Source organism: Sebastes umbrosus, chromosome 10 (genome assembly GCF_015220745.1).
Source record: "Sebastes umbrosus isolate fSebUmb1 chromosome 10, fSebUmb1.pri, whole genome shotgun sequence".
Lineage (NCBI taxonomy): Eukaryota > Metazoa > Chordata > Actinopteri > Perciformes > Sebastidae > Sebastes > Sebastes umbrosus.
In genome coordinates, this window is record NC_051278.1 from 13,422,046 (window position 1) to 13,442,116 (window position 20,071).

Here is a 20,071-nt window from a genome sequence, read left to right on the forward strand (position 1 = left end):
TATTACAAGTTTTCTGATAATGTGTCTTTAAATATGCAAATGAGTCATTATCTTATCAAATATGTGCTAATTTGCATAAATTTCCAGAACAGAAATCTGAACATTGGATAAAGCCAGGTTCAAAATCCTTTTTTATTTTGTTGACATATTAGAGTCAAACATTTTTACTGAGGGAATTTTGGATAGCTCTTTTTATCACTCCATAAATCAGAAAATATAACTGCCATAAAAAAATCAGCAAGTTTTTAGGAATAAAATGGTCTATAAATCAGGCTACGAATGATATATGAACAAACCCCTCAGTCTTAAAGAAGACATGTTATGGAAGCAAACATTGACCAGTGCATAAAAAATTATTTTTTTGCCTGGAGTGTCTCCCCTTAAGTAAAATTACGCCTCTTGTAAGAGCAAAACTAGTCTGAAATTAGGCCTGCACGATATGAGGAAAATCGGCGATGTGCGATTGCTCAATATTGCAATGACGATATGACTTGCAATAAATAAATAAATATTGCAGTATGCATATTAGCTATATTTGTCAGCCTGGTTGTCTTTAGAATTGGATATTTTAAAAATAACTAGGCTAAATGTTGTTTTTAGAGCAGCAACAGTAATGTTTACAACAGCAAAGTCACTAGATTAACTCTATAATATCTCACTGGAAACAGCATGATAATGAATACTAACGTTATAGTCTTTAGCACCGGGGTTTTAATACCAAGTTTTTGGTAACCATCCCTAAATTATATACATTTCTTAATCATTGTGTTTCAGGCAGCCTTTTGCAATGTGTTTATCACGCATGTTCATATCGCGATGACGATGAAAATACGATTTATCAGTCAGCACTATCTGAAATACAGAAAAAGGTCTTCTATCCACTTTCTGAGCCCCGGCAGAGTCGTCCAGTTTCTCTGAGTTAATTGCAGATATGGTGGAAAACCCTTCCCTTCACGAAGTAAGTAAAGAATCAAAGCATAAAAGCAAAATACTTTCTCCTAAAAAGCACTGAGCACTTTGTGAGGACAGCTAAATCACCTCTGCCCATATCAGACACAAAGGAAAATAAATGTAGCTCAGAGGAATGTGCCGTTTAATGATAACACATTTCTTCCAGCTTAGACAAATAAAGCAGCTTTATCTCTCACTTATCTCGGCGATTCACTGCTAAAATGCAGAACTTCATACTAAAAACCCAACAAAGTCAGAGATTAGAACAAGAATATATTTTTTCCATCTTTTATTTTTCGCAAATGTGGCATGAACACTTGCAAAAAGAACATCTTAAAGTTGGTCCAGTAGAAAAAAGACAAAAAACACTTGAATGATTTAATACTTTGTTTTTTAGCTTTCAATTCTGTCAAGTAAATTTGGAGTCTATATTTTAAGTCTAAGTGAGGGAGCGGATTGCTAGTAGGCGTTTCCAAAATCTTTTTCCGTCAATCGTATATAAATATCCAGAAATCAATCTCGTTTCCTAAAGCAAAGCTAAGAAAAAGTAAAATGGCATCAACATCTACATAAGAAAGGGATTAGCTGACTATAAAATGTACAGTTTTTTTAAATTTAACTTAATATTCACATTCATATATATAAAACTTACAAAACCTGGATCTTTCAAACCCACTAAAAATAGCTTTTTTGTGTTACTGCTGAAAGATCATTTTAAATTACCATATATTTAATGGATTATTTATGTATTATCAGCATCATTAATGTCATCATTTCTGCCATTTTTGTTCTTTTTTTTCCAGACTTTTTTGATTCATTTCAAAAAAACACAAGTCAATAAATTAACATGCTACCTCAGTCCCTGAAAGCCAATACTCAACTGTGTTACTGAGTGAGAGTAAAACAGGTGTGTGTGTCTGTGTGTTTGTGTGTGCGTGTATCCGTGTCTGTAAGTGTGAGTTTGTGTGTGAAGAGAAATATAGGACACATAACCTGTTAGAAAACCTGCCTCAAACTCAAAGTAGGGTGGGGAAGGTCGGGGTTATTTCGGAGTCCATACAAAAAATAATTCATTGTAAATATATAATATATATTTATACATTTTTGAATATATTTACAAATATACCCAGCACTATACATTATACTGTGTATTTTCTCTCTCCAGAATAATTGGGAAGGTTTATCAAGAGAACTGAAAAAAGAAATGCATCAATATTACAAAATAAACAGGAGAGCAGCTTCTATATGTGCTCCTCCTTCTATTCCTCTGTTGTGTTAGTTGAAGCTCTGTCTCTCAGTCCGTTTCCTATTCGTCATCCTCTTCTAGTCCCTTGTTTTTGAAGTTCATATCGGTCCATACATTCCTCCAGGAGCAAATAATAGTCTTGGAATGCCAGCCACTGGAATGGGATCACCAAACGAGTAACGTCGTCGATTGTAAAAAAAGAAAACCTCTCCGTACCAACATGAGAACCAAACTGAAAAGTCTGTTTATATGAAGGGGAGAGGAGGAAGAGGAGGGTCCCCAGGGAACTCATTCAGTCAGTAAAAAACAGCTTATGTCCTCTCCTTTAAGACCTCATGTGAATATTGTGTGTGTGTATGGCAGTATGAGTGTGTGACAGCAGCGCTGCCACCAGCCCAGTCCCATCTGGGTCCATTAGTCCACCGGGAGCCAGAGGGGTGATGGGGGGGCAGGAGGATTTCAGAGAGGGTGTCTGTGCTACGTTTGTTTTGGGACGTCGAGGGGTAAGACTGGGGCGGGTCAAGCTGGGGGCTCATGTTTTGACGTTTCCATTGATGTGCTGGTACTTGGGGAGGCAGGGCTCGTCCGGTAAGGGATCGTGGGAAAACACGGAGTCGTCACCGGAGGAGCAGGAGCTGCGAGTGTCGGGGAAGCTGGGGGAATACTGCTCTGTCGGGGCGCAAAGGTCCAGATACTCCTGTAGACACAGAAAAGAGAGGGCCGGGTGAGATAATTTACACTCAGACACAAGCTCATATGTTACAAAGACCTGGAGCAAACGAGAACATAAATATAGTGCTGAAACCTAGTCAACAAGACCAGGGACTTTCCAGAGGAGGCTGAGAGAGAGTATCACCTTCATCATGATATTTATCTAAACCATGCCAAATCACCCTGGAAGGGTTTATGGAACAGAACAGAAAACATAATCTTAAACTGGATACTGTATGAAAATATTTGCAGGAACAATAGTAGTAAATTGAATGTTGGACTGCAGGCTGATCCAGCGGAGCTTGGAGATACTAGGGTTGGCTTGGCTGTGGTCTTGGTCCACTACAAAATGGTTTAATGTGGTTGGGAAGAGAGGATACGTTTCGACCAGAGCACTGGGGCACTCCAGCTTTTACAGCATCCCTTCACATCAGTTCAGTCCAAACAAATCTGACATCTGAAACACCCAACATAAACACTATAAGATGGCTAGAAAAAAATCAAGAAGCTGGCAGAGCACAATGCTCACGCCCTCCCCCCGAACAAATGAAGATGACGGAGAATAAAACCCCAAGAAATCCTGTTATTAATTTCTGACTCGGCCCAGTGTTTTGAAGCTGTTTTGGTCTTTTCATGTCTTTTCTTTTTTCCTCCTGCTTGTCTTTCATGGCTGTTATTGGGACTAGTTGTGAGGAGAAAGAGTTCTTGGGGTTTTCTAGAAAATGAGCGCTGGCTTCCATTTTCCCAGCTCAACACGAGAAGGCTCACATTACTAAAGACCTCCACATCTGCCAGCGGTTTGGGGCAGAGGGAGAGGAGGAGGGGGGAAAAAAGGCAAGAAAAGGGCGCTTTATTACATTTCAAAAGTTCAAACTCAAAGTTGGGCTTTTTTGGCATAAATTCATGACGTTCCAGCTCCAAGAGCAGACGAGTCTTGACAGCTTTCCATCGGCGGCCTCTTTTCAGGTCTGCACTCGGATATCACATGAGACAGGAAGGGGAATGGAAAGAAACGCAGGCCATTGTAGGGAGCGAGGCATGAATGTGATGATTGGGCAACTTCACTGGGCCGTAGCGGCCATGTTGGGCCTGGATCAAATCATCCGGCCATTTTTTCGGTCACCATTTAGTCCTTGTGTCAGCAACGTGGCTGCTAATGCTCCTAAAGCTTTCAGCAGCGTTCTGCTGAACCCTGCGTGTACTGGCAGGAGCGTCATTTAGTTTGGACTGAGAAACATGTAACTGTGTGTAGGAATTTATCATATTATTCTATTTTATTGTTATGAAATACCACACTCCTATCTGCCAGGAAACTTTAGGGTTTTTGTAGCATGATTTCTGACCACCCTGAATCCAGGAACTTTCTGTGAAGAGGAAGAGAAGAGAGCTGCTCTCACCTCGTTGGTGTTGAGGGTGAGGATGCGATCCAGATCCTCTACTAGCTGCTTGAAGGTGGGTCTGTGGGATGAGATGGCATGCCAGCAGTCTTTCATCATCATGTACCTGAGAGGGAAAAAATAAAAAGTGTTTACTCAAACAGAAGAGTGGATTAAGGGAAGGAGAACAGAGTAATTCAGGGAAGTGTTGTATGCTTTATTTAGCCTGTCAAAACTCAAGCTGTGCCACTCCTCATCTACCTCGTATTCAACTTTCAACATTTGTTGAATGATTTATGCCTCTGGACTCAAGCCTCCATGTCAAAGAATAAATCAAAACAGCAGGTTTTCTCTGGCACTATATTCATTTATGCCATCAGAAATAGAGATAATTCCGATGGCCTGCTGCTGATCACAAACATGCCTCACTATACTATAATGTGTGTATGTCATGCACTGCCATTGTATCTGTCTCCACTTTGTTCTCCATCAGCCCTCTCAGTGTGGCACAGAGCTGCGCCATTGTCCGCCGACTGCAGAGGACTAATTGTGAATGAGGACACTGATAGCAGCCAGTCCCAGCTGTGCAGAGGCCCGACAGAGTGGCCACAGAGCCCCGGAGTCATGGATCTGATGGAGACTGGGGTGGCATTAGAGTCTTGGGTGTAAGAGCTAGTGTGTATCTGGGTGACAGTGGGGTTAGGGTGGATGTAAATTTGGGAGAAAACTATGATTCTTACAGCTCGTTGGTGCAGTTGCCAGGCTTGTCCATGCGATGTCCCTCTTTGAGCAACTTGAAGAGCTCTTCAACAGGGATGCCGGGGTAGGGGGAGCCCCCGAGGGTGAAGATCTCCCACATCAGCACCCCAAATGACCAGCTGGTGAGACAGAAAAACACAGAAATACATTTAAAATACTATTAGGCCCCTTTAACCTACAGATCGTTTACATAGATTCGCTTGGCCAAAGTTTGGAAATAACTTGAACAGTGCGACCGCCGTGGTGTCAATGCCCTCTTTCTGCCGTCCGGTGGCTTGTGGCGCGAACCCGCTCCCAGTGCCACTCTGGCGCTGATCTCAATGCTGGCTTTTGTGCCCGGCTGGCCAGTCAAACAGGCTGGCATTGTCCAGTCACACCACACCAAAACAAACAGTGGACCACCCACAGCAGGGAAAAAAAAGAGGAGGGAGAGGCCCCGGAGATGGCTAGTGACTATTAACTACTTCCTCATTCTGGTCGTTAAATATCAGCGATTCCACGCCGCTGATTTCCATCACTGTCACGCTGCATGCTTATATTAGAGAGTGTGGATCCGCAGCGTTTCAGATGAATCACTCTTGCACTGACAGCATGCATGATTCATGTCAACACATAGGCTGTCTCACAACACATAGACGCGCTTATAAACGCTAATCTGCACGTGAGCAACCACAGGCCATGTTAGTGGTCCAACCAGGCCGAGAAGGCATGGACAGGCAGGTTGAGACGTTTATCAGTTCCTCCATCTGTTTACACAACCAGCCCTGGGTTTGTTCTCTCCTCTATCACTGCGTTGTATCTCTCCACTTGTTGACACACTCGTCTCTCCTTTCTGTGCTTCTTTGTAACCGTCTCTCAGCGCTTGTCAACATGTTGCTCCGTGCAGTCAACCAACCTTGACTCACCAAATAAACACACTAACCAACATGCCCCGGGTCACTTTAACTGACCCGGCGTTCGGCCTTACTAGAGGCCACTTGTGTATTCTGGCCAACTAGACGCATTAAAGTGAATCTGTATTAGCATGGTTCGTATTCTGGAGTCGTATTCAAATCTCATTACATTCATATCTCAAGTAGTTAGGTTGTACGTTCTCAATATCGACTGAAAGCAACGTGAATACAAATGTCAGAAAATCAGTCGATACATGATGTACATACATCAGTGGAACTGACCGTAATATTAAGATTCAAGGCTCTGAAACGTGATATAGAAGCTAAAGGAATGCATATATTTTATTTGGGGAGGTGGTGCCTTCGTGATATCGTCTCTCTGGGCTTGAACCGCAACTCTTCTTTACCCTAAGCCGGCTAGAGCCGAATCCCCCGGGCCCATTTGTCAAAACCGCAAGTTTCATTGCAATTCATGTATTCATTTAATCTGATGTCATGTATGGATCGCCTACGCTTCTGGTGATGTTTGAACCCACCAGCCTCCACCTCCCCAACGCCCCTCTCCTCATCTTCCCTCTCCCTACATGCGCCATGTGAAAAAGCCAATTACTAAAAGTGAGTGATGAAACGTAATTAGCAGCGAGCTGATAGAAAGGACTACAGTAGGCACTTCATGCCTGCACCCCCCCCGCTCGGCCCCTGTACTCCCCCAGCTTATTGATTGGTGCTGCGCCATGAAACATGAAGGGCATGATGTGTATGTACACATATTATTTATGTGCACACACAAACATGGACAGTAGAGAGATCCTCTATCCAAGTGCTTAACTGGATGAGCGCTATGTTTAGCGTGCTACTGGTGTATGACTCATAGACACACACAAAAATCTCCTTTCCCAGGGGTCAGCATGCGAGGCATTTATCTAATTGCCACATACGCTTTCTGCCGCCAGTGTCTGGAGCAGAAACTTCAAACAACGCTGTCAGGACGCATAAGACTCAAACACCAAAAAGAGAGGGACGCTCTTCCTTTGTTCTGTTTTTAGAATGAGTACTCTTGAACTTAAAAAAAGAAAAGAGAGAGAGCGAGAGACAGAGACGGGTCAGCAATTCACATACCAGATGAATGAAAATAAGAACGGCGGGGCGAAAAGAGGAGGAGGAGGAGGGGGAGATTATTTTGATGATGGAACGGCTCCAAAACGATGAGCCACATGTTCAAAGTGTTGCTGAATGAGGAGAGGAGAGTGAAGAGGGGATGGCAGGGGGTTAAAGGAGGAGGATGAGGCCCGCACTGCTGCAGCATTGTTGCGTTTGGACATGTGCGGAGGCCCAAAAGGAGGGGAGACTTCCGAGCCGGAGCCGGAGGAGCGAGGGGTGAGTCGGTGGGGGAGGAGGCGCTGGTGGGCTCCGGGCTCCTTCCAGGGCCCTTTGAAGCCGGTCAGATTAGTAACACGGCATTGGCTACAAGTCTAGCGTGAAATCCTCACTTTTGCCACAGACCGGCCAGCGCTGGCCCCCCAATAGGCAGCCACCCCCCACCTAACACTCACCAGTGCTGCACCAAAACACCTCACCCACTCCCAGAAAAACAACCCTCTGAATCTGACTGCAGGCTACAGCAAATCTTAAAAACAGCCGTGATGGTGTGTTTTACTGTTTGAAAAGGTTTATTTGCATCACTGATGTGTGTTAAACTATATTATATCACATAATTGTGTTTGTGGGACACATAAACAGTTTGTTATATACTTACACGTCACTCTGGTGTGTGTAGACCCGGTCAAACAGCGCCTCTGGGGCCATCCATTTCACCGGGAGGCGACCCTGAGGACACAAACAAGCGTGAGGTGAAAATAAATCTACACATAACCCATCTCTGTGTTTCTTAATTTCTGGCCTGATGAGCAGCTTTGAATCCATTCACTGCTGGGAGATCTCATTACTCCTCCTGGAAAGGCCGATACGTGAAAGCAGCCTGGGGAATATAAGGCACTAGAGCGACTGTCTGGGAGGAGGATTTCCCAGAGGAACGTTTACATTGTTACAGCAATAGAGCTGATAAACAGGGTCACAGATAAAGGAGAGAGTTTATCTCCATGTGCCATTAAAACACTGGCTGGGAAGCTAAGCATAGCTGACAAGGCGGCCTCGGTCAATATCTGTGTGGTGGGCTAACGGCAAGAATAATCTCATCAGACACTCTGAATTACTAATGGAGACCTTAATAAGTCCTTATAAAACAGATGTCAGCCGCTAAATACTAAGCTTACTACTACAAATATGTGCAGGAAAAATGGTAGGAAACAATAATATATATTAGGGCTGTCAAAGTTAATAATAATCATAATAATAATATAGTGATAATAACGCGTTAACACAAATTCATTTTAACGCCACTCATTTCTTTAACGCATTAATGCAACTTGTGGTTTTTAGGTTGTAGCGGACTCAGTAGCGGACTCAGCTGTTGTTGCCTGTTGGGCTTGAGTTTGCCATGTTATGATTTGAGCATATTTTTTATGCTAAATGCAGTACCTGTGAGGGTTTCTGGACAATATTTGTCATTGTTTTGCATTATTAATTGATTTCCAATAATAAATATATACATACATTTGCATAAAGCAGCATATTTGCCCACTCCCATGATGATAAGAGTATTAAATACTTGACAAATTTCCCTTTAAGGTACATTTTGAATAGATAAAAATGTGATTAATTTGCAATTAATCGCAATTAAATATTTTAATCTATTGGCAGCCTAATACATATATACAATATATATATATTGTAAAAAAAAGTGTAGGTATTGTATCACTTATTGTGCACCTACAATACATTTACAATGATGGCTCTGTCTACAGCAGTTTAACACAAGTAATCATCATTGTTGCTGCTGTCATTGTCGTAATCACCATTACCATCAACATCATCGCATATTGTTGTTGTTGTTGTCAGCTAGTTCTCTCTGCATGCAATGAAAAGCCATCCATGCATACTAAATGAGGATGTGCCGGCAATGCTGCTCTGCGGTGGGAAAGAAAGACACCACTGGGCCACTATGGAAATGTCAATTATGTTGAAGCCGCTCCCCTCTCCCTCTCACTCTGTCTCTCTTTCTGGCTAATTGTATAAATGTCTATGGAACTAAAGGAACAAGAGACTGAGGGATAAACAAGGCAGAGTCTCCAGAAGCACTACATTCACAGGCTTCCTGGGAACCTGCAGCTTCTGCCAAGACACCAGCCGAGGGGAAGAGTGGGATAGAAAGATGAGGGAAGGGAGGGAATTAGAGAGACGAGTGGACTGATCTCACACTGCGGCTCTTAAAAACATTCCACTCCCTCAGTGTGGATGTGTGGCACGCAGGTTGAGGACTCACGTTGGTCGTCTTTTTATAGTAGTCGATGTTATGGACGTCCCTGGCCAGGCCGAAGTCAGCGATCTTCATGACGTTGCTCTCTGTGACCAGGACGTTCCTGGCGGCCAGGTCTCTGTGTATACACTGGGATGGAGAGAGTGAGAAATGAGAGGGGAGTGGAAAAAGTGGGGAGGAAAAGAAGAATAAGACAGTTACCTCATTCCATAAATACATCAACTCTGAAACAGGTGTATACTTAATTTGAAATGGTACTAAGATGTTTGTAATCCTCCGGCACAGAGGTAGCGCTTGACTGAATAACATGACGCCACAGTGACTGCACCAACACGAACATGTCTGGATAAGTAGGGATTCCTCGCATACTTTAGCACATATATGGTCGAAGTTGTTTCTGTGCATCAGCACGCATGTGCAAGCGTGTGTGTGTTTGTGTGTGTGTGCGTGAGAGACAGTCCGCTCTGTCACATTCCAACAGTGAGAGGGAGCGTGAGGCTGCGTTTGGCCAACATGGCCGTATCCCCATTGTGAAAACCTCGCAGTTTGTCTACACAGAGGGGCTTTTGTGATGGAATGGGAGACAATGCAGGGATTGGGCAGGGGGTCAGAGATGTGTTTTTAGGAGACAATATTCCCACAGTGACGCACATGCAAGCCCCCTACGTAAAACCTCGCTGGATACATCAAATGCTATGTGTACTGAGATGTGTCTAGGAAGCCAGCAGGGGACTGATGTGAGAACGGGACATTTAGTGTGTTTGTGTGTGTGTCCTTACCTTCTGTGATGCCAGGTACTCCATGCCCCGTGCCACTTGATAAGTGCAAGAGACCAGATCTTTGAAAGTAAGCTGTTCATCGGAGACACGGGCGATGTCGTAGGAGTATTCCATGCCGGGCGGCCGGCGAGCTCGGAGGTACTCCCTAAGGTTGCCTTTAGAGGCGTACTCCACTATCACATAGAGGGGGCCTGCAGCGGAGAAAAGACCAACATTATTGAACATGAATGATTCCCTTTGAGAGAAAGTGACACTGAACCAAATTCAGAGAGAATTTTTAATACAATACGGTACATATTTGTCTCATTTGAATGTTAAGAAATTCAAAAACATGAGAAAGTCTGTATGGAAAACACCTTCCAAATGGCCAAAAGGTCCAGTGCTGCATCCCAATATTTATGTACATTTCAGAAACTCAAATTTAATTTGTGCCGCAACTAACGATTATTTTCATTGTTGATTAATCTGTCGATTATTTTCTCGATTAATCGATTAGTTGTTTGGTTTATAAAATGGCAGAAAATGGAGAAAATGTCGACGATGACGTCCTTAAATGTCCTGTTTTGTCCACAACTCAAAGATATTCAGTTTACTGTCATAGAGGAGTAAAGAAACCAGAAAATATTCACAATATTCATTTAAAAAATTACTCAAACCAATTAATATATTATCAAAATAGTTGGCGATAAATTTACGAGTTGACAACTAATCTATTAACCGTTGCAGCTCTAAACTTCATCCACCATTTTCTGCAGGGACTGAAAAGATGTGCTTAGGTGTGAAAAGGCCGGGGGCGTAGTTGCAAGTGGACTGCACATTATTTCTTTACGCGTTTCACACAATCTTGGCTCCACTGATCTTCATGAATAGCTTTGATAAAAAGAAAACTTTCTTAGAGTGCTGCTCAACTTTCTCCACTCCTCACATTCAATTAAAATCCAACCTCTCCTTATGACGTACAAATGTCTTCCAGCTACCTCCAGCTCGTCCTTCACTCCCTGTCTGATGTGGTCTGATGACACATTTCTATGAATTTGTTTGAAGTGTGCGGCAACCTTTAGTACAAAGTTAACCTGGCGGACGACTGAATGCTAATACTAACGGTTTGATATGTTGTAACCCGCCCTACTCACCTTCTTGTGTACAGGCCCCCAAAAGATTAATGATGTTCTTATGTTTGCCAATCATCTTCATCATTTCCATCTCCGACACCAGGTCAGACAGGTCTTTCTCAGTGGCGTCATCTAAAAACAGAAGAAGTTGGATTAAAGTTTGTCAGCAAAACAAACACACCCTAGTCCTGTCATCCCTTTAATCCCTTTGCTCAGTATCGGCAGTGTGAGACAACACCTTGTTTTGTAGGTAATTCTGATTAAGTGCGGCTGACAGACAATGTGGGCTAAAGTTACTGCAGTGAGGGAAGCTCCTCACGCAGACTACAGAGGCATCCTTTCAGTGCCAGGCGGAGGGAGGAGGAGGAATTAAAGACGTTCAATCTGGATTCATTATCTGCTGCACAGGCTCCTTTTTCATGGGCCTGATTGAACCAGCACAGGTATCCAGACGGTCCGAATGGCATTGCCTGCATTCCTCTGCACCATTACCTTCCTTATAAAGAGCAGATTCCCATTGTCAAGGTTGGCCCAATAGCCTGCTGCTGTACCTGATCTTAACCGCCCCCCCACTCCCACCCTTAACCCCAAACCCACCCAGTGCCCCCTCCTGCTGCTTTCATTAATCACAGCCGTGCTGCTAGTGTGACTTGCCTCTTTGTGTGGGTGCTGACTGAGCTCCAGCCAGCTGCTGCTCTGGGGTCAGGTATGTGACCGCCCCTAACCCATACCTACATAACCCGCCTCCCACTAGCCGTCACTCAGCAACCGCCAATAACGAATAATAATGACAGCCCCAGGCTCCGCCTTGTACCTTTGCTGAACCCTCACTGGAGCGTAAATCAAATATAAAATGTACTCAGGTTGCCCACCAGACATAATGAAGCAGTGTACGTGTTATCCCAGTGGTCTGATTTGAAGCACAAGTCAGACGTTTACCGTTACAACCTCGCTGTGATTGTGCAGCGGCAGGAGACCCACTTACCTTTCAGCATCTTGACAGCGACAGTTACGGCCTCCTTGGGTTTGTCCTTATCGATGCCCAGGGCCTCTGCCATTACAACCTGGCCAAAGCATCCTTCCCCGAGGGGCTTGCCCAGCGTCAACCTGCTGACAACAAACAGGGCAACAAGAAAAACAGACAGGGAGCTGTTTAGCTGCGGAAACCCAAACTGAAGCTCATCGACTTGACCTGACTGTGGCATCGATTCACTCCCAGTGCAGAAATACACAGGTTAGATAGAGCAAGAGAGGTAATGAAACCAGGCACCAGGCCAGTTTCTCAACCTCACCCTGTGCTTTTCTTCACTAGATCGCGCTCTCTGTTTCAATCAGATTGTGTCTGTGTGAGTGCTTTATTGGCGTGGTGACTGCAGCCCGTGCCAGGGCAGTAGGTAGGAAGGCAGACATGGCAACGATAATCACCTGATAAAGCCAGGGAGAGGCACTCTTTTCTAAACTGTTTACCCTGCCTTGGCATGTTCCAACATACACTCTTTACAAGTCATTACACAGGGCTTAGCTTGGCCCTGACACATTAGCTTGTGACTGATGGAGTGCTGGCTTCATGTTGCCATACAGGTGGGCCTGACTACAATACCAGATGGAAATTTAAGTACTATTTTATTGTAAGCCATGTCACAATCGCTGGTGTGTTTTAAACTTTATGTCCAAACTATATAAGACTGATTCATATAGTGAGGAAATTAAACTCACACCAAGGTTATAATTGGTCAATCACGGCATTCTACAGTCTGTTATTTCTTTATAACAGACCGTTGCTATGTATAACAGACCGTTGCTATGGGCTCAGTTCTGATGTCGGACTCTGGCGGAACTTTTATGTGTCAAATTATTGATTTCTTACGTAAGTAGCCGTGTAATAAGCGGGATAATGTACAGCTAGCGAGTCATTGTTGTGAAATAAACCCCTTCAGGGCGATGCCGCACCCCGACGCGAAGCGGGGTTTATTTCACAACAATGACTGGCTTGTTGTACATTATTTCTCACTTAGTTTAGTTTCAGTTTTTCAGATAGGTTTAGCTTTTATATATACTAGATGCCACTAGACTGCCACTAGATGTCGCATTCTCCCTCCCCCGTTCAATTACATTTACTTCACAACAAGTTGTTGCCAGACACTTAACATCAAGCTCAGCCATTTATCTGTTTTTTCCACGCTAACTGCCAACCCAGAGATACAACGTGATACCAAAGTTGTTTTACTATTGTCTCAGAAGCCTTGTTAGAAGTGGGAACCACACGTCCGATATGTTCCACAGAGATAAACAAAACATTAATTTTGGATCTGCCAAAATTTTTAAAATGATAAATTCACAATCATATTTTTTTTTTCAGGAAAAGCCATACTTTTATTCGGCACCTTTCTAAAAGCTCTGTGGATGTACTATTTTAAAAAAAAATATTCCTCTATATAAAAATGTTATTAATAAGCATATCATTTTTATTTAGTGTCAGTTTACTAAAATATTTTTCACTGCTTATTTTCGTTTTAGTTTAAGTTTTCGTTTACTATAATAACCATGACTCACATACTCACGCTCTTTCACAACTATCCATCAGAGCCTCAGCACCTATCTGACCCCTGAACTAGCAGTGTACCTTGGTGTTTTTCTCATTTGATTGACAGGTGTAGCCCCACCCCTAAGGCCCAGCGTCCTAACTATGTAAACACTCACACTGCCTGCCGCAAAGCCTAGAGCCCCGAGGCCGGCGCCCTGCTGTAGTAACACAATCCCCTATCTGTCCACACACTCGCCACGCTCAATGGCATCCATTCTGTCCATCCAGCCACACATAATCAATGTTATTTTTCCCTCCATGCAAACCGCAAACGCTAGCATTCCTCGACGTTCTGCGATCCCAACTTGATCCCTCAGGCGCTGGGATGACAGGCGAGGAATAAAGACCCAAACGGAGAGGCACACAGAGATTTATTCAGCCTAGATAAAGCATCCCATTTGGTGGGTTCATCAATTAAAGTCAAAACTTTACTCTTGTGTGCATGTCATTCTGCAGAGAGAGAGTCTAGCTTTACATCAGATTTGTTTTTATTTTTTACATTGATGAGTAATGGTAAAATTTATGATCCAAGCAATTTTTTTTTTACATGTTTTTACAACCATTTTAACAAAAGACAGGTGTTTATGGTTCGGGATTTTCCCTTTTCTTTCAAAACCAGAGGCCTCAAGTGGGTATTAAACTACTCTAACCTTTCTGTCCTGTTAAATCCACACTAAAGCTTATCAGCGGCCACTGCAACTGTGACCAATCCAAACCTCAGCGGTGCTAATTCCTCTGGTATGAAACCGAGCAAACACCCCTAGCCCAAACATGCAGATGAAAGCTGTGAGTGCTAACCAGTAATTAGCCCCGCTCCATTCCTTCCCATCAGAAGCATGTGTGTGTGTGTGACTATGTGTGAGTGAGAGTGTGACGCAGCAGCAGCGGTTGTAATGATGAGGTGAGGCAGGGTGCCAAGTTCAGGTCATTTTACTACAGCACCAACAGATGAATCAGTAGCCTTTATCTCAGACACCACAACCATTATTCAGCAGTTAGTCATTACTGCCTGCTGCCTATCAGTGTTAATGGCTCTCTTCACCTAGAACAATAGCTATCTGATCATTCAGCAGCCCAGATACAATCACACAGATGCTCATTATGGAGTAATCTTTGAGTTATCGGCTACTATAATGCGCCCCGTTAGCCAAAGATAGTTGTGTTTGCATTGAGGACAATCGCTAAGGGTGGAGTGCTGAAAGTTATCATGCATACTGTCAAACATGTACTCTATGCAGGCCTGAGTGTGTCATTATGAATAACACTTTTAGATAAAAGCGGCACTGCAAGGCAGATCCGCATTTTAAAGGCTATTTAATGCTTTATGTGAGAACTGAATCAGATTTACATAATTATGTATTTCTGCGTTTTTGTAAAACTTGCAATTAGGACTCGGTCATAATTACTGTTTTCAATGCAAAACATCAATCTTCATGAGCACTGAAACCAGCAGAGTCACACATTTTAAACTCTGCCATGTAGTTTCACTTGTTTCTGATGCAAAATAACTGTTCAGGGAGTGATGATGTGCACAGAAATCAAACAGTCCTCACCTGTCTCTGGAAAACTCCCAGCGTGGATCCTCGGGAAGGTCGTACTCAGGTATTGGATCGTCGTGCGCAGAGCTTCGCCGCGTTGTGATTCGTACCAGCGGCGTACTGGAGTTCATGGAAGAGCTTGAGTCTGCCGACACCTATAGGGGGGGAAAGATTGGCTGATCACCGGAGTCTGGGTTCATAGGTCAGATAGAGCTCCGAGGCATCACTAGAGGAGTAGGACTTAATGAGTATAATAAGCGTAATTGGCTGATTTTATTTAAATTACCAGGAATGTTGGTTAATTACGGCACATTAATATAAATGCATCCTTAATTTCCACAGTTTTATCATTACAGTAGAGTCTGTCTCGAGGCCAGAGATTACATTTCAGAGATCATTAAGAAGTGAGCAACAACAGTAATTTTGATGGATGTGTGTGGATCATTCAGCATCGCCGTCGTCCCCGGGGCTCTTCTCTCCAAACCTAACCTTACCTTGACACAGGAATCAGTCTCTCCGCAGATTGTAATCCAACACTTTTTGTACCTTTTGGAGCGTACCTTTTGGTTTCCCTTGAGGGAAAAGCGTAGCTCACACACAGAGAGAGAAAAAGCTTTGGCTGCAGTTTCAGGCAGCAGTGCTAACTTGCTCAGAAATGCCTTCTATGTGAGGCTGGAGGTGGATTGTTAAAAATACCACAACAGTATGTACTATGGAGGATTTTTTTTGTATACAAAATCCAAGTATTTTTAAAAATTTGTCAACCATGCAATTTTTATTCCTATATATATATTCCTTATATTCCTATATAACTTTATGTAAAGTTTGTTGGCCGTGTTTGTCTCCTCTAGGGGTGTTAAATGCCTTTAGAACTCTTTATCTACTTTCTGTTACCTGGCGGCGCAGAGGGATCTGCTTGCTCAGTTTGTGGACCGCTGGTTGGTTCCCAAAGTCAGGTTTCTTTGCAGTGTTCCTCATGCGGCACACCACCACGATGCCCACCATGCAGGCGATGAGGAAGACGCCCGCGCAGTATATCGCGATCTCCACATAGTCTGGGGAAAGGGGTCCTGGGGATTTCTCGACGGCTGAGGAAAGTAAAGGGTGAGCAGTGAGAGAGAGATCAGGGGAAGAAAGTTAGAGGAAGACTCTCAGTGAACACACGTATGGGTGACAGATAAGCACTTTTCTCCATTTGAACAGACACACATGGGTATCAGACAGGCAAACACACAGACAGATGCTCTGGAGATGACTCATGCGTAAATGTAATCACCATCGGCCGACTAACTAAACAGAAATGATTTTGTAGCATCCTTCTCTCGCTCTTCTTCCCACCGCAGCATGTCTACTTTTTTTTTACAGGCCTGTACAAGGCTTAACAGTCTCAACCAGGCCTGCATATGTCTACGTTCTGTGCTAATGTTGGAGACACGCGAGCACAAACACACGCCCACGGACGACGGAAAAATACGCGCTTCACTTCAGATCGCAAACAAGGGAAAGCGGTGTCCTTCGAGGTTGTATATGGCCTGAACTTCCTGTCGAGGAAATGGGCTGTGTGCGTCGGTGTGTGTGTGTGTGTGTGTGTGTGTGTGTGTGCTATAGATATGGGCTGTTCCATAATGCATAGCCCTCCAGACCACAAACAAGGCTCTTGTGCAGCACAGCCAGCTGGAGGTGAAGCTACATCTAGGAACCTTTCTCCTGTCTGGCTTTGTATCTGCTGGTCCAAAAACCACAGCGCACACACCGAAGCCACAGCCTCGAAGGCGCCATCAGTGCTGCAGATAGAGCACATCAAGGGCAATAAATATTACATATTACTCCCACAGGAAACGGCTCGCCTGTGATCATTACGCTGTATTGTTTACAGACAAAACAAAACGATCGTCTGCTTACGACATTAAGGGAGGGCTGATACCGGCTGTCTGTTGCGGGCTGCAGACTATTTTCATCGATCTCGTTTAATTCCCTGCTTTCGGCTAGAACTTGAGCAAAACATTTTGTTTGTTTAGCCTGGAGTGAACTTGTGCGGATACTGACACTGAGTTTTATGTATTTGATCCTTTGGTATGCATAATTACAGGCGAGACATACAGCAACGGACAAAAATAGGATAAGCTGATGAATGAGAACACACACATTCACATGCATTCACTGTGTCAAAGCAGAGAGGTTCGGCCCTGATAATTGAGAAAGTCAAGCCAACTTGAAGCGAGTGTTGAGCTTTAACTTTCGATCTTTATTTCAAGGAGAAATAAGGATCTTAAAAGAAGCCAATTATCAGAGCCAGGGAATGGCATAGAAAAACCCTGCTTTATTTGACATGCAGAACCAAAATGTGGCACTGAAAGACTTTTCCCAAGGTGCAGGAGAGAGATGCAACTGAAGGAAAAGCGAAGGCGGGCGACAAACCCTCCCCTCCTTTTGGAGTCCGGAGACACTCGAGCTGCTCTGGGAGCTCCACTTCCGTCTCAGAGTTACAATAAGTCGTCTGCAAACTACCCCGTTATCTGCTCGGAGCTTTCAACAGCTCTCCAATCCAGATAATATTATAGAATATATGCTCCCTGCTCTTATGTTACATTGTCTTGGATGTTGACCGTGCTGGTCCATCGCAGTAATCTAATATTTCAGCTGTGTGCCTCGGACTCCGGGGGGGAAGGACTTGCCTTCCACAGAGGTCGTTGTAATGACATAATCCAACTGTTTTTTAGAAAAGGTTGAGAGAGAAAGAAAAGAGAGGACAGTCTACGAGTGTATATACCTGGAAGCACCGTCAACCAAGCAGTGTGATAGGAGATCCCAATAGAATTACCCGCCAAGCACGTATACTCCCCAGCATCTTCAAATGTTACATTGGGCAAGTAGAGAACTTCTATCTCCTTATCTGTGGTGTTAACACCTGCCGTCTGGGGAGAAGAGGAGGAAGAGGAGGTGGAGGAGAAGAAAGAGAGGGACGAAGATAAGAGCAGAGGGGGAACGGAAAGCAGAAATGGGGAGGACAAGTCACAGAGAAAGACGGGGGAGAACAGAGAGAGAAAAAAAAATGAGACCCAAAACACCAAGAGAGGAATAAGAGGAGCTGGATGGCGTCCATTGTTGAGGTTCCATCTAGAGCAAAGGATGTTGGGAGGGTGAGGAAGAGGAGGATCCATAAACACAGATAGAGCCCTCACCAAAACATGAGAAAATAGAACCAATTCACCAAAAAAAAAAAAAAGGTTCCCGTCACCAACAGAACCTGCTATAGAAGCCAGTCAACACATTGAACCAGACACATGCACAAACTAACACAGAGAGCATGGAGAGCACTGCACCGCAACACCATACACCTTCTTGACACAGCTCGCAAAGAGAGAAAGGCAAAGTGAGATGCTAGCTGTGACAATGGCAGTGTCTTGGTATGCAGGTCCATGCAGTGCTTCCATGGCTGCACGAGTCTCAGTGGAGGGAGCAGCTGAAACACAAGGGTCGACCATTAGGGTGAGAGAAGGAAGGTCTGTGAGCACCAGGACCACCAAGAGACCACCAGCAGGACCACCACAGCACAGCAGGTCAGGGACAAAGCCCAGGAAACCACACCGGAGGGGGGGGAGGAAGGTAGGTAGGTGGGATCAGGTCTCGAGGGTTACCTGGCATGACAGTCAGCCAGCCCGACTGGCTGGCCTCGCCTATATAATTGGAGACTTTACAGATATACTCCCCAGCATCTTTCTCCGTCACGTTGGTGAGGGTGAGCATCTCCACGTCGGAGCTGTTAATGCCTGAACGCTGCAATCCACACATATATATATTAACATGTAAAATCAGACAATCAATCAGACAGGCATGCAAACATGGTGACTACAGCTAACTGTATTTGGAGAGAAGAGAAAGCAGGAAATCACCACCAAGAGATCTTCTAGGGAGGAAATGTAAATGATTAGTTCCTTATATGACTTTTCTAATTCATCCGAAACACCTGCAACAAGTTGGCAAAACAACAAGAAAAAAAGAGGGAAGGACTCTAATCAAGAGAATAAAATCTAAAAAGAGGAAGTGCAGGGACGTACCTTTAACACTCGGACGTAGGGGTGTCCGTCGGGGCCGTAGTGACTGCCGTTCTGAGTGATGTGTTTCAGCCACTGGATGTGAGGTTGGGCGTCGCTGTAGACCTTGCAGACGAAGCGGGCGTCCTCGCCAAGGTGTACAGTGGTGTTGGCTGGGAGGCCAGCCTGGAGAATGGGACGGTGAGGGGACCGTTCTGTTGAGAGGGAGGGGAAATGTTACACGTAGGTGTCTCAAAAAACGTGGCATTTCCCTTTAAGAATCATACAGTAGTTTATCTGTGCAAAAGCAGAACTTCACGTACTGTGAGTGTGAATGTTTCCCAGCAGCCTTGACAGGTAAAATCATGACCGCGCTGCCATGCTCTTATCTTAAAAGCCATTTAGAGGCTTCACACAAAACAAAGAGGCGGATGCATTTATCACTACAAGATAAAGAGCTCAGGTGGAGGAGGACTTCCATAGATATTGCATGTGAGTAGAGGGGGTTTAAGCAAAACGTATGTGCCAGTCTTGGCAAGTGAAACACCTTCGTAGCACCCCCACATCTCCAGCTATCTGCATTCTTTTACAAGCAAACATTTGGCCTGCGAATCCAAACAGAGCGAGACCTGTTGAACAATGCCCCCTTTCAAACACTACCCGGCCCTCACAACCACGCTGAGGAGCCCACCAACCCCCACACTGACAGCAA

At 44.2% G+C, this 20,071-nt stretch overlaps 1 protein-coding gene across 9 annotated transcripts in view; it reads right to left on the reverse strand.

The window, feature by feature from the left end:
- Positions 1–1,223: 1,223 nt before the first annotated feature.
- The window catches only part of fgfr2 (fibroblast growth factor receptor 2), a 41,056-nt gene continuing 22,208 nt past the window's right edge, over positions 1,224–20,071 (reverse strand). For 3 of the 9 annotated variants that reach the window (XM_037781820.1, XM_037781826.1, XM_037781828.1), the window contains 12 exons: positions 19,384–19,574; positions 18,096–18,240; positions 16,214–16,413; positions 15,341–15,480; positions 12,189–12,313; positions 11,225–11,335; positions 10,092–10,282; positions 9,319–9,441; positions 7,693–7,763; positions 5,025–5,162; positions 4,306–4,411; positions 1,224–2,894 (listed from right to left, as the gene is read on the reverse strand). In XM_037781820.1, the coding sequence (XP_037637748.1) occupies positions 2,730–2,894; positions 4,306–4,411; positions 5,025–5,162; positions 7,693–7,763; positions 9,319–9,441; positions 10,092–10,282; positions 11,225–11,335; positions 12,189–12,313; positions 15,341–15,480; positions 16,214–16,413; positions 18,096–18,240; positions 19,384–19,574 (1,706 nt within the window). In that variant the 3' untranslated portion in view covers positions 1,224–2,729. Of the gene's footprint in view, positions 2,895–4,305; positions 4,412–5,024; positions 5,163–7,692; positions 7,764–9,318; positions 9,442–10,091; positions 10,283–11,224; positions 11,336–12,188; positions 12,314–15,340; positions 15,481–16,213; positions 16,414–18,095; positions 18,241–18,963; positions 19,103–19,383; positions 19,575–20,071 lie in introns of all 9 variants that reach the window. The other 6 variants (XM_037781822.1, XM_037781830.1, XM_037781829.1 and 3 more) reach the window with 5 other exon arrangements.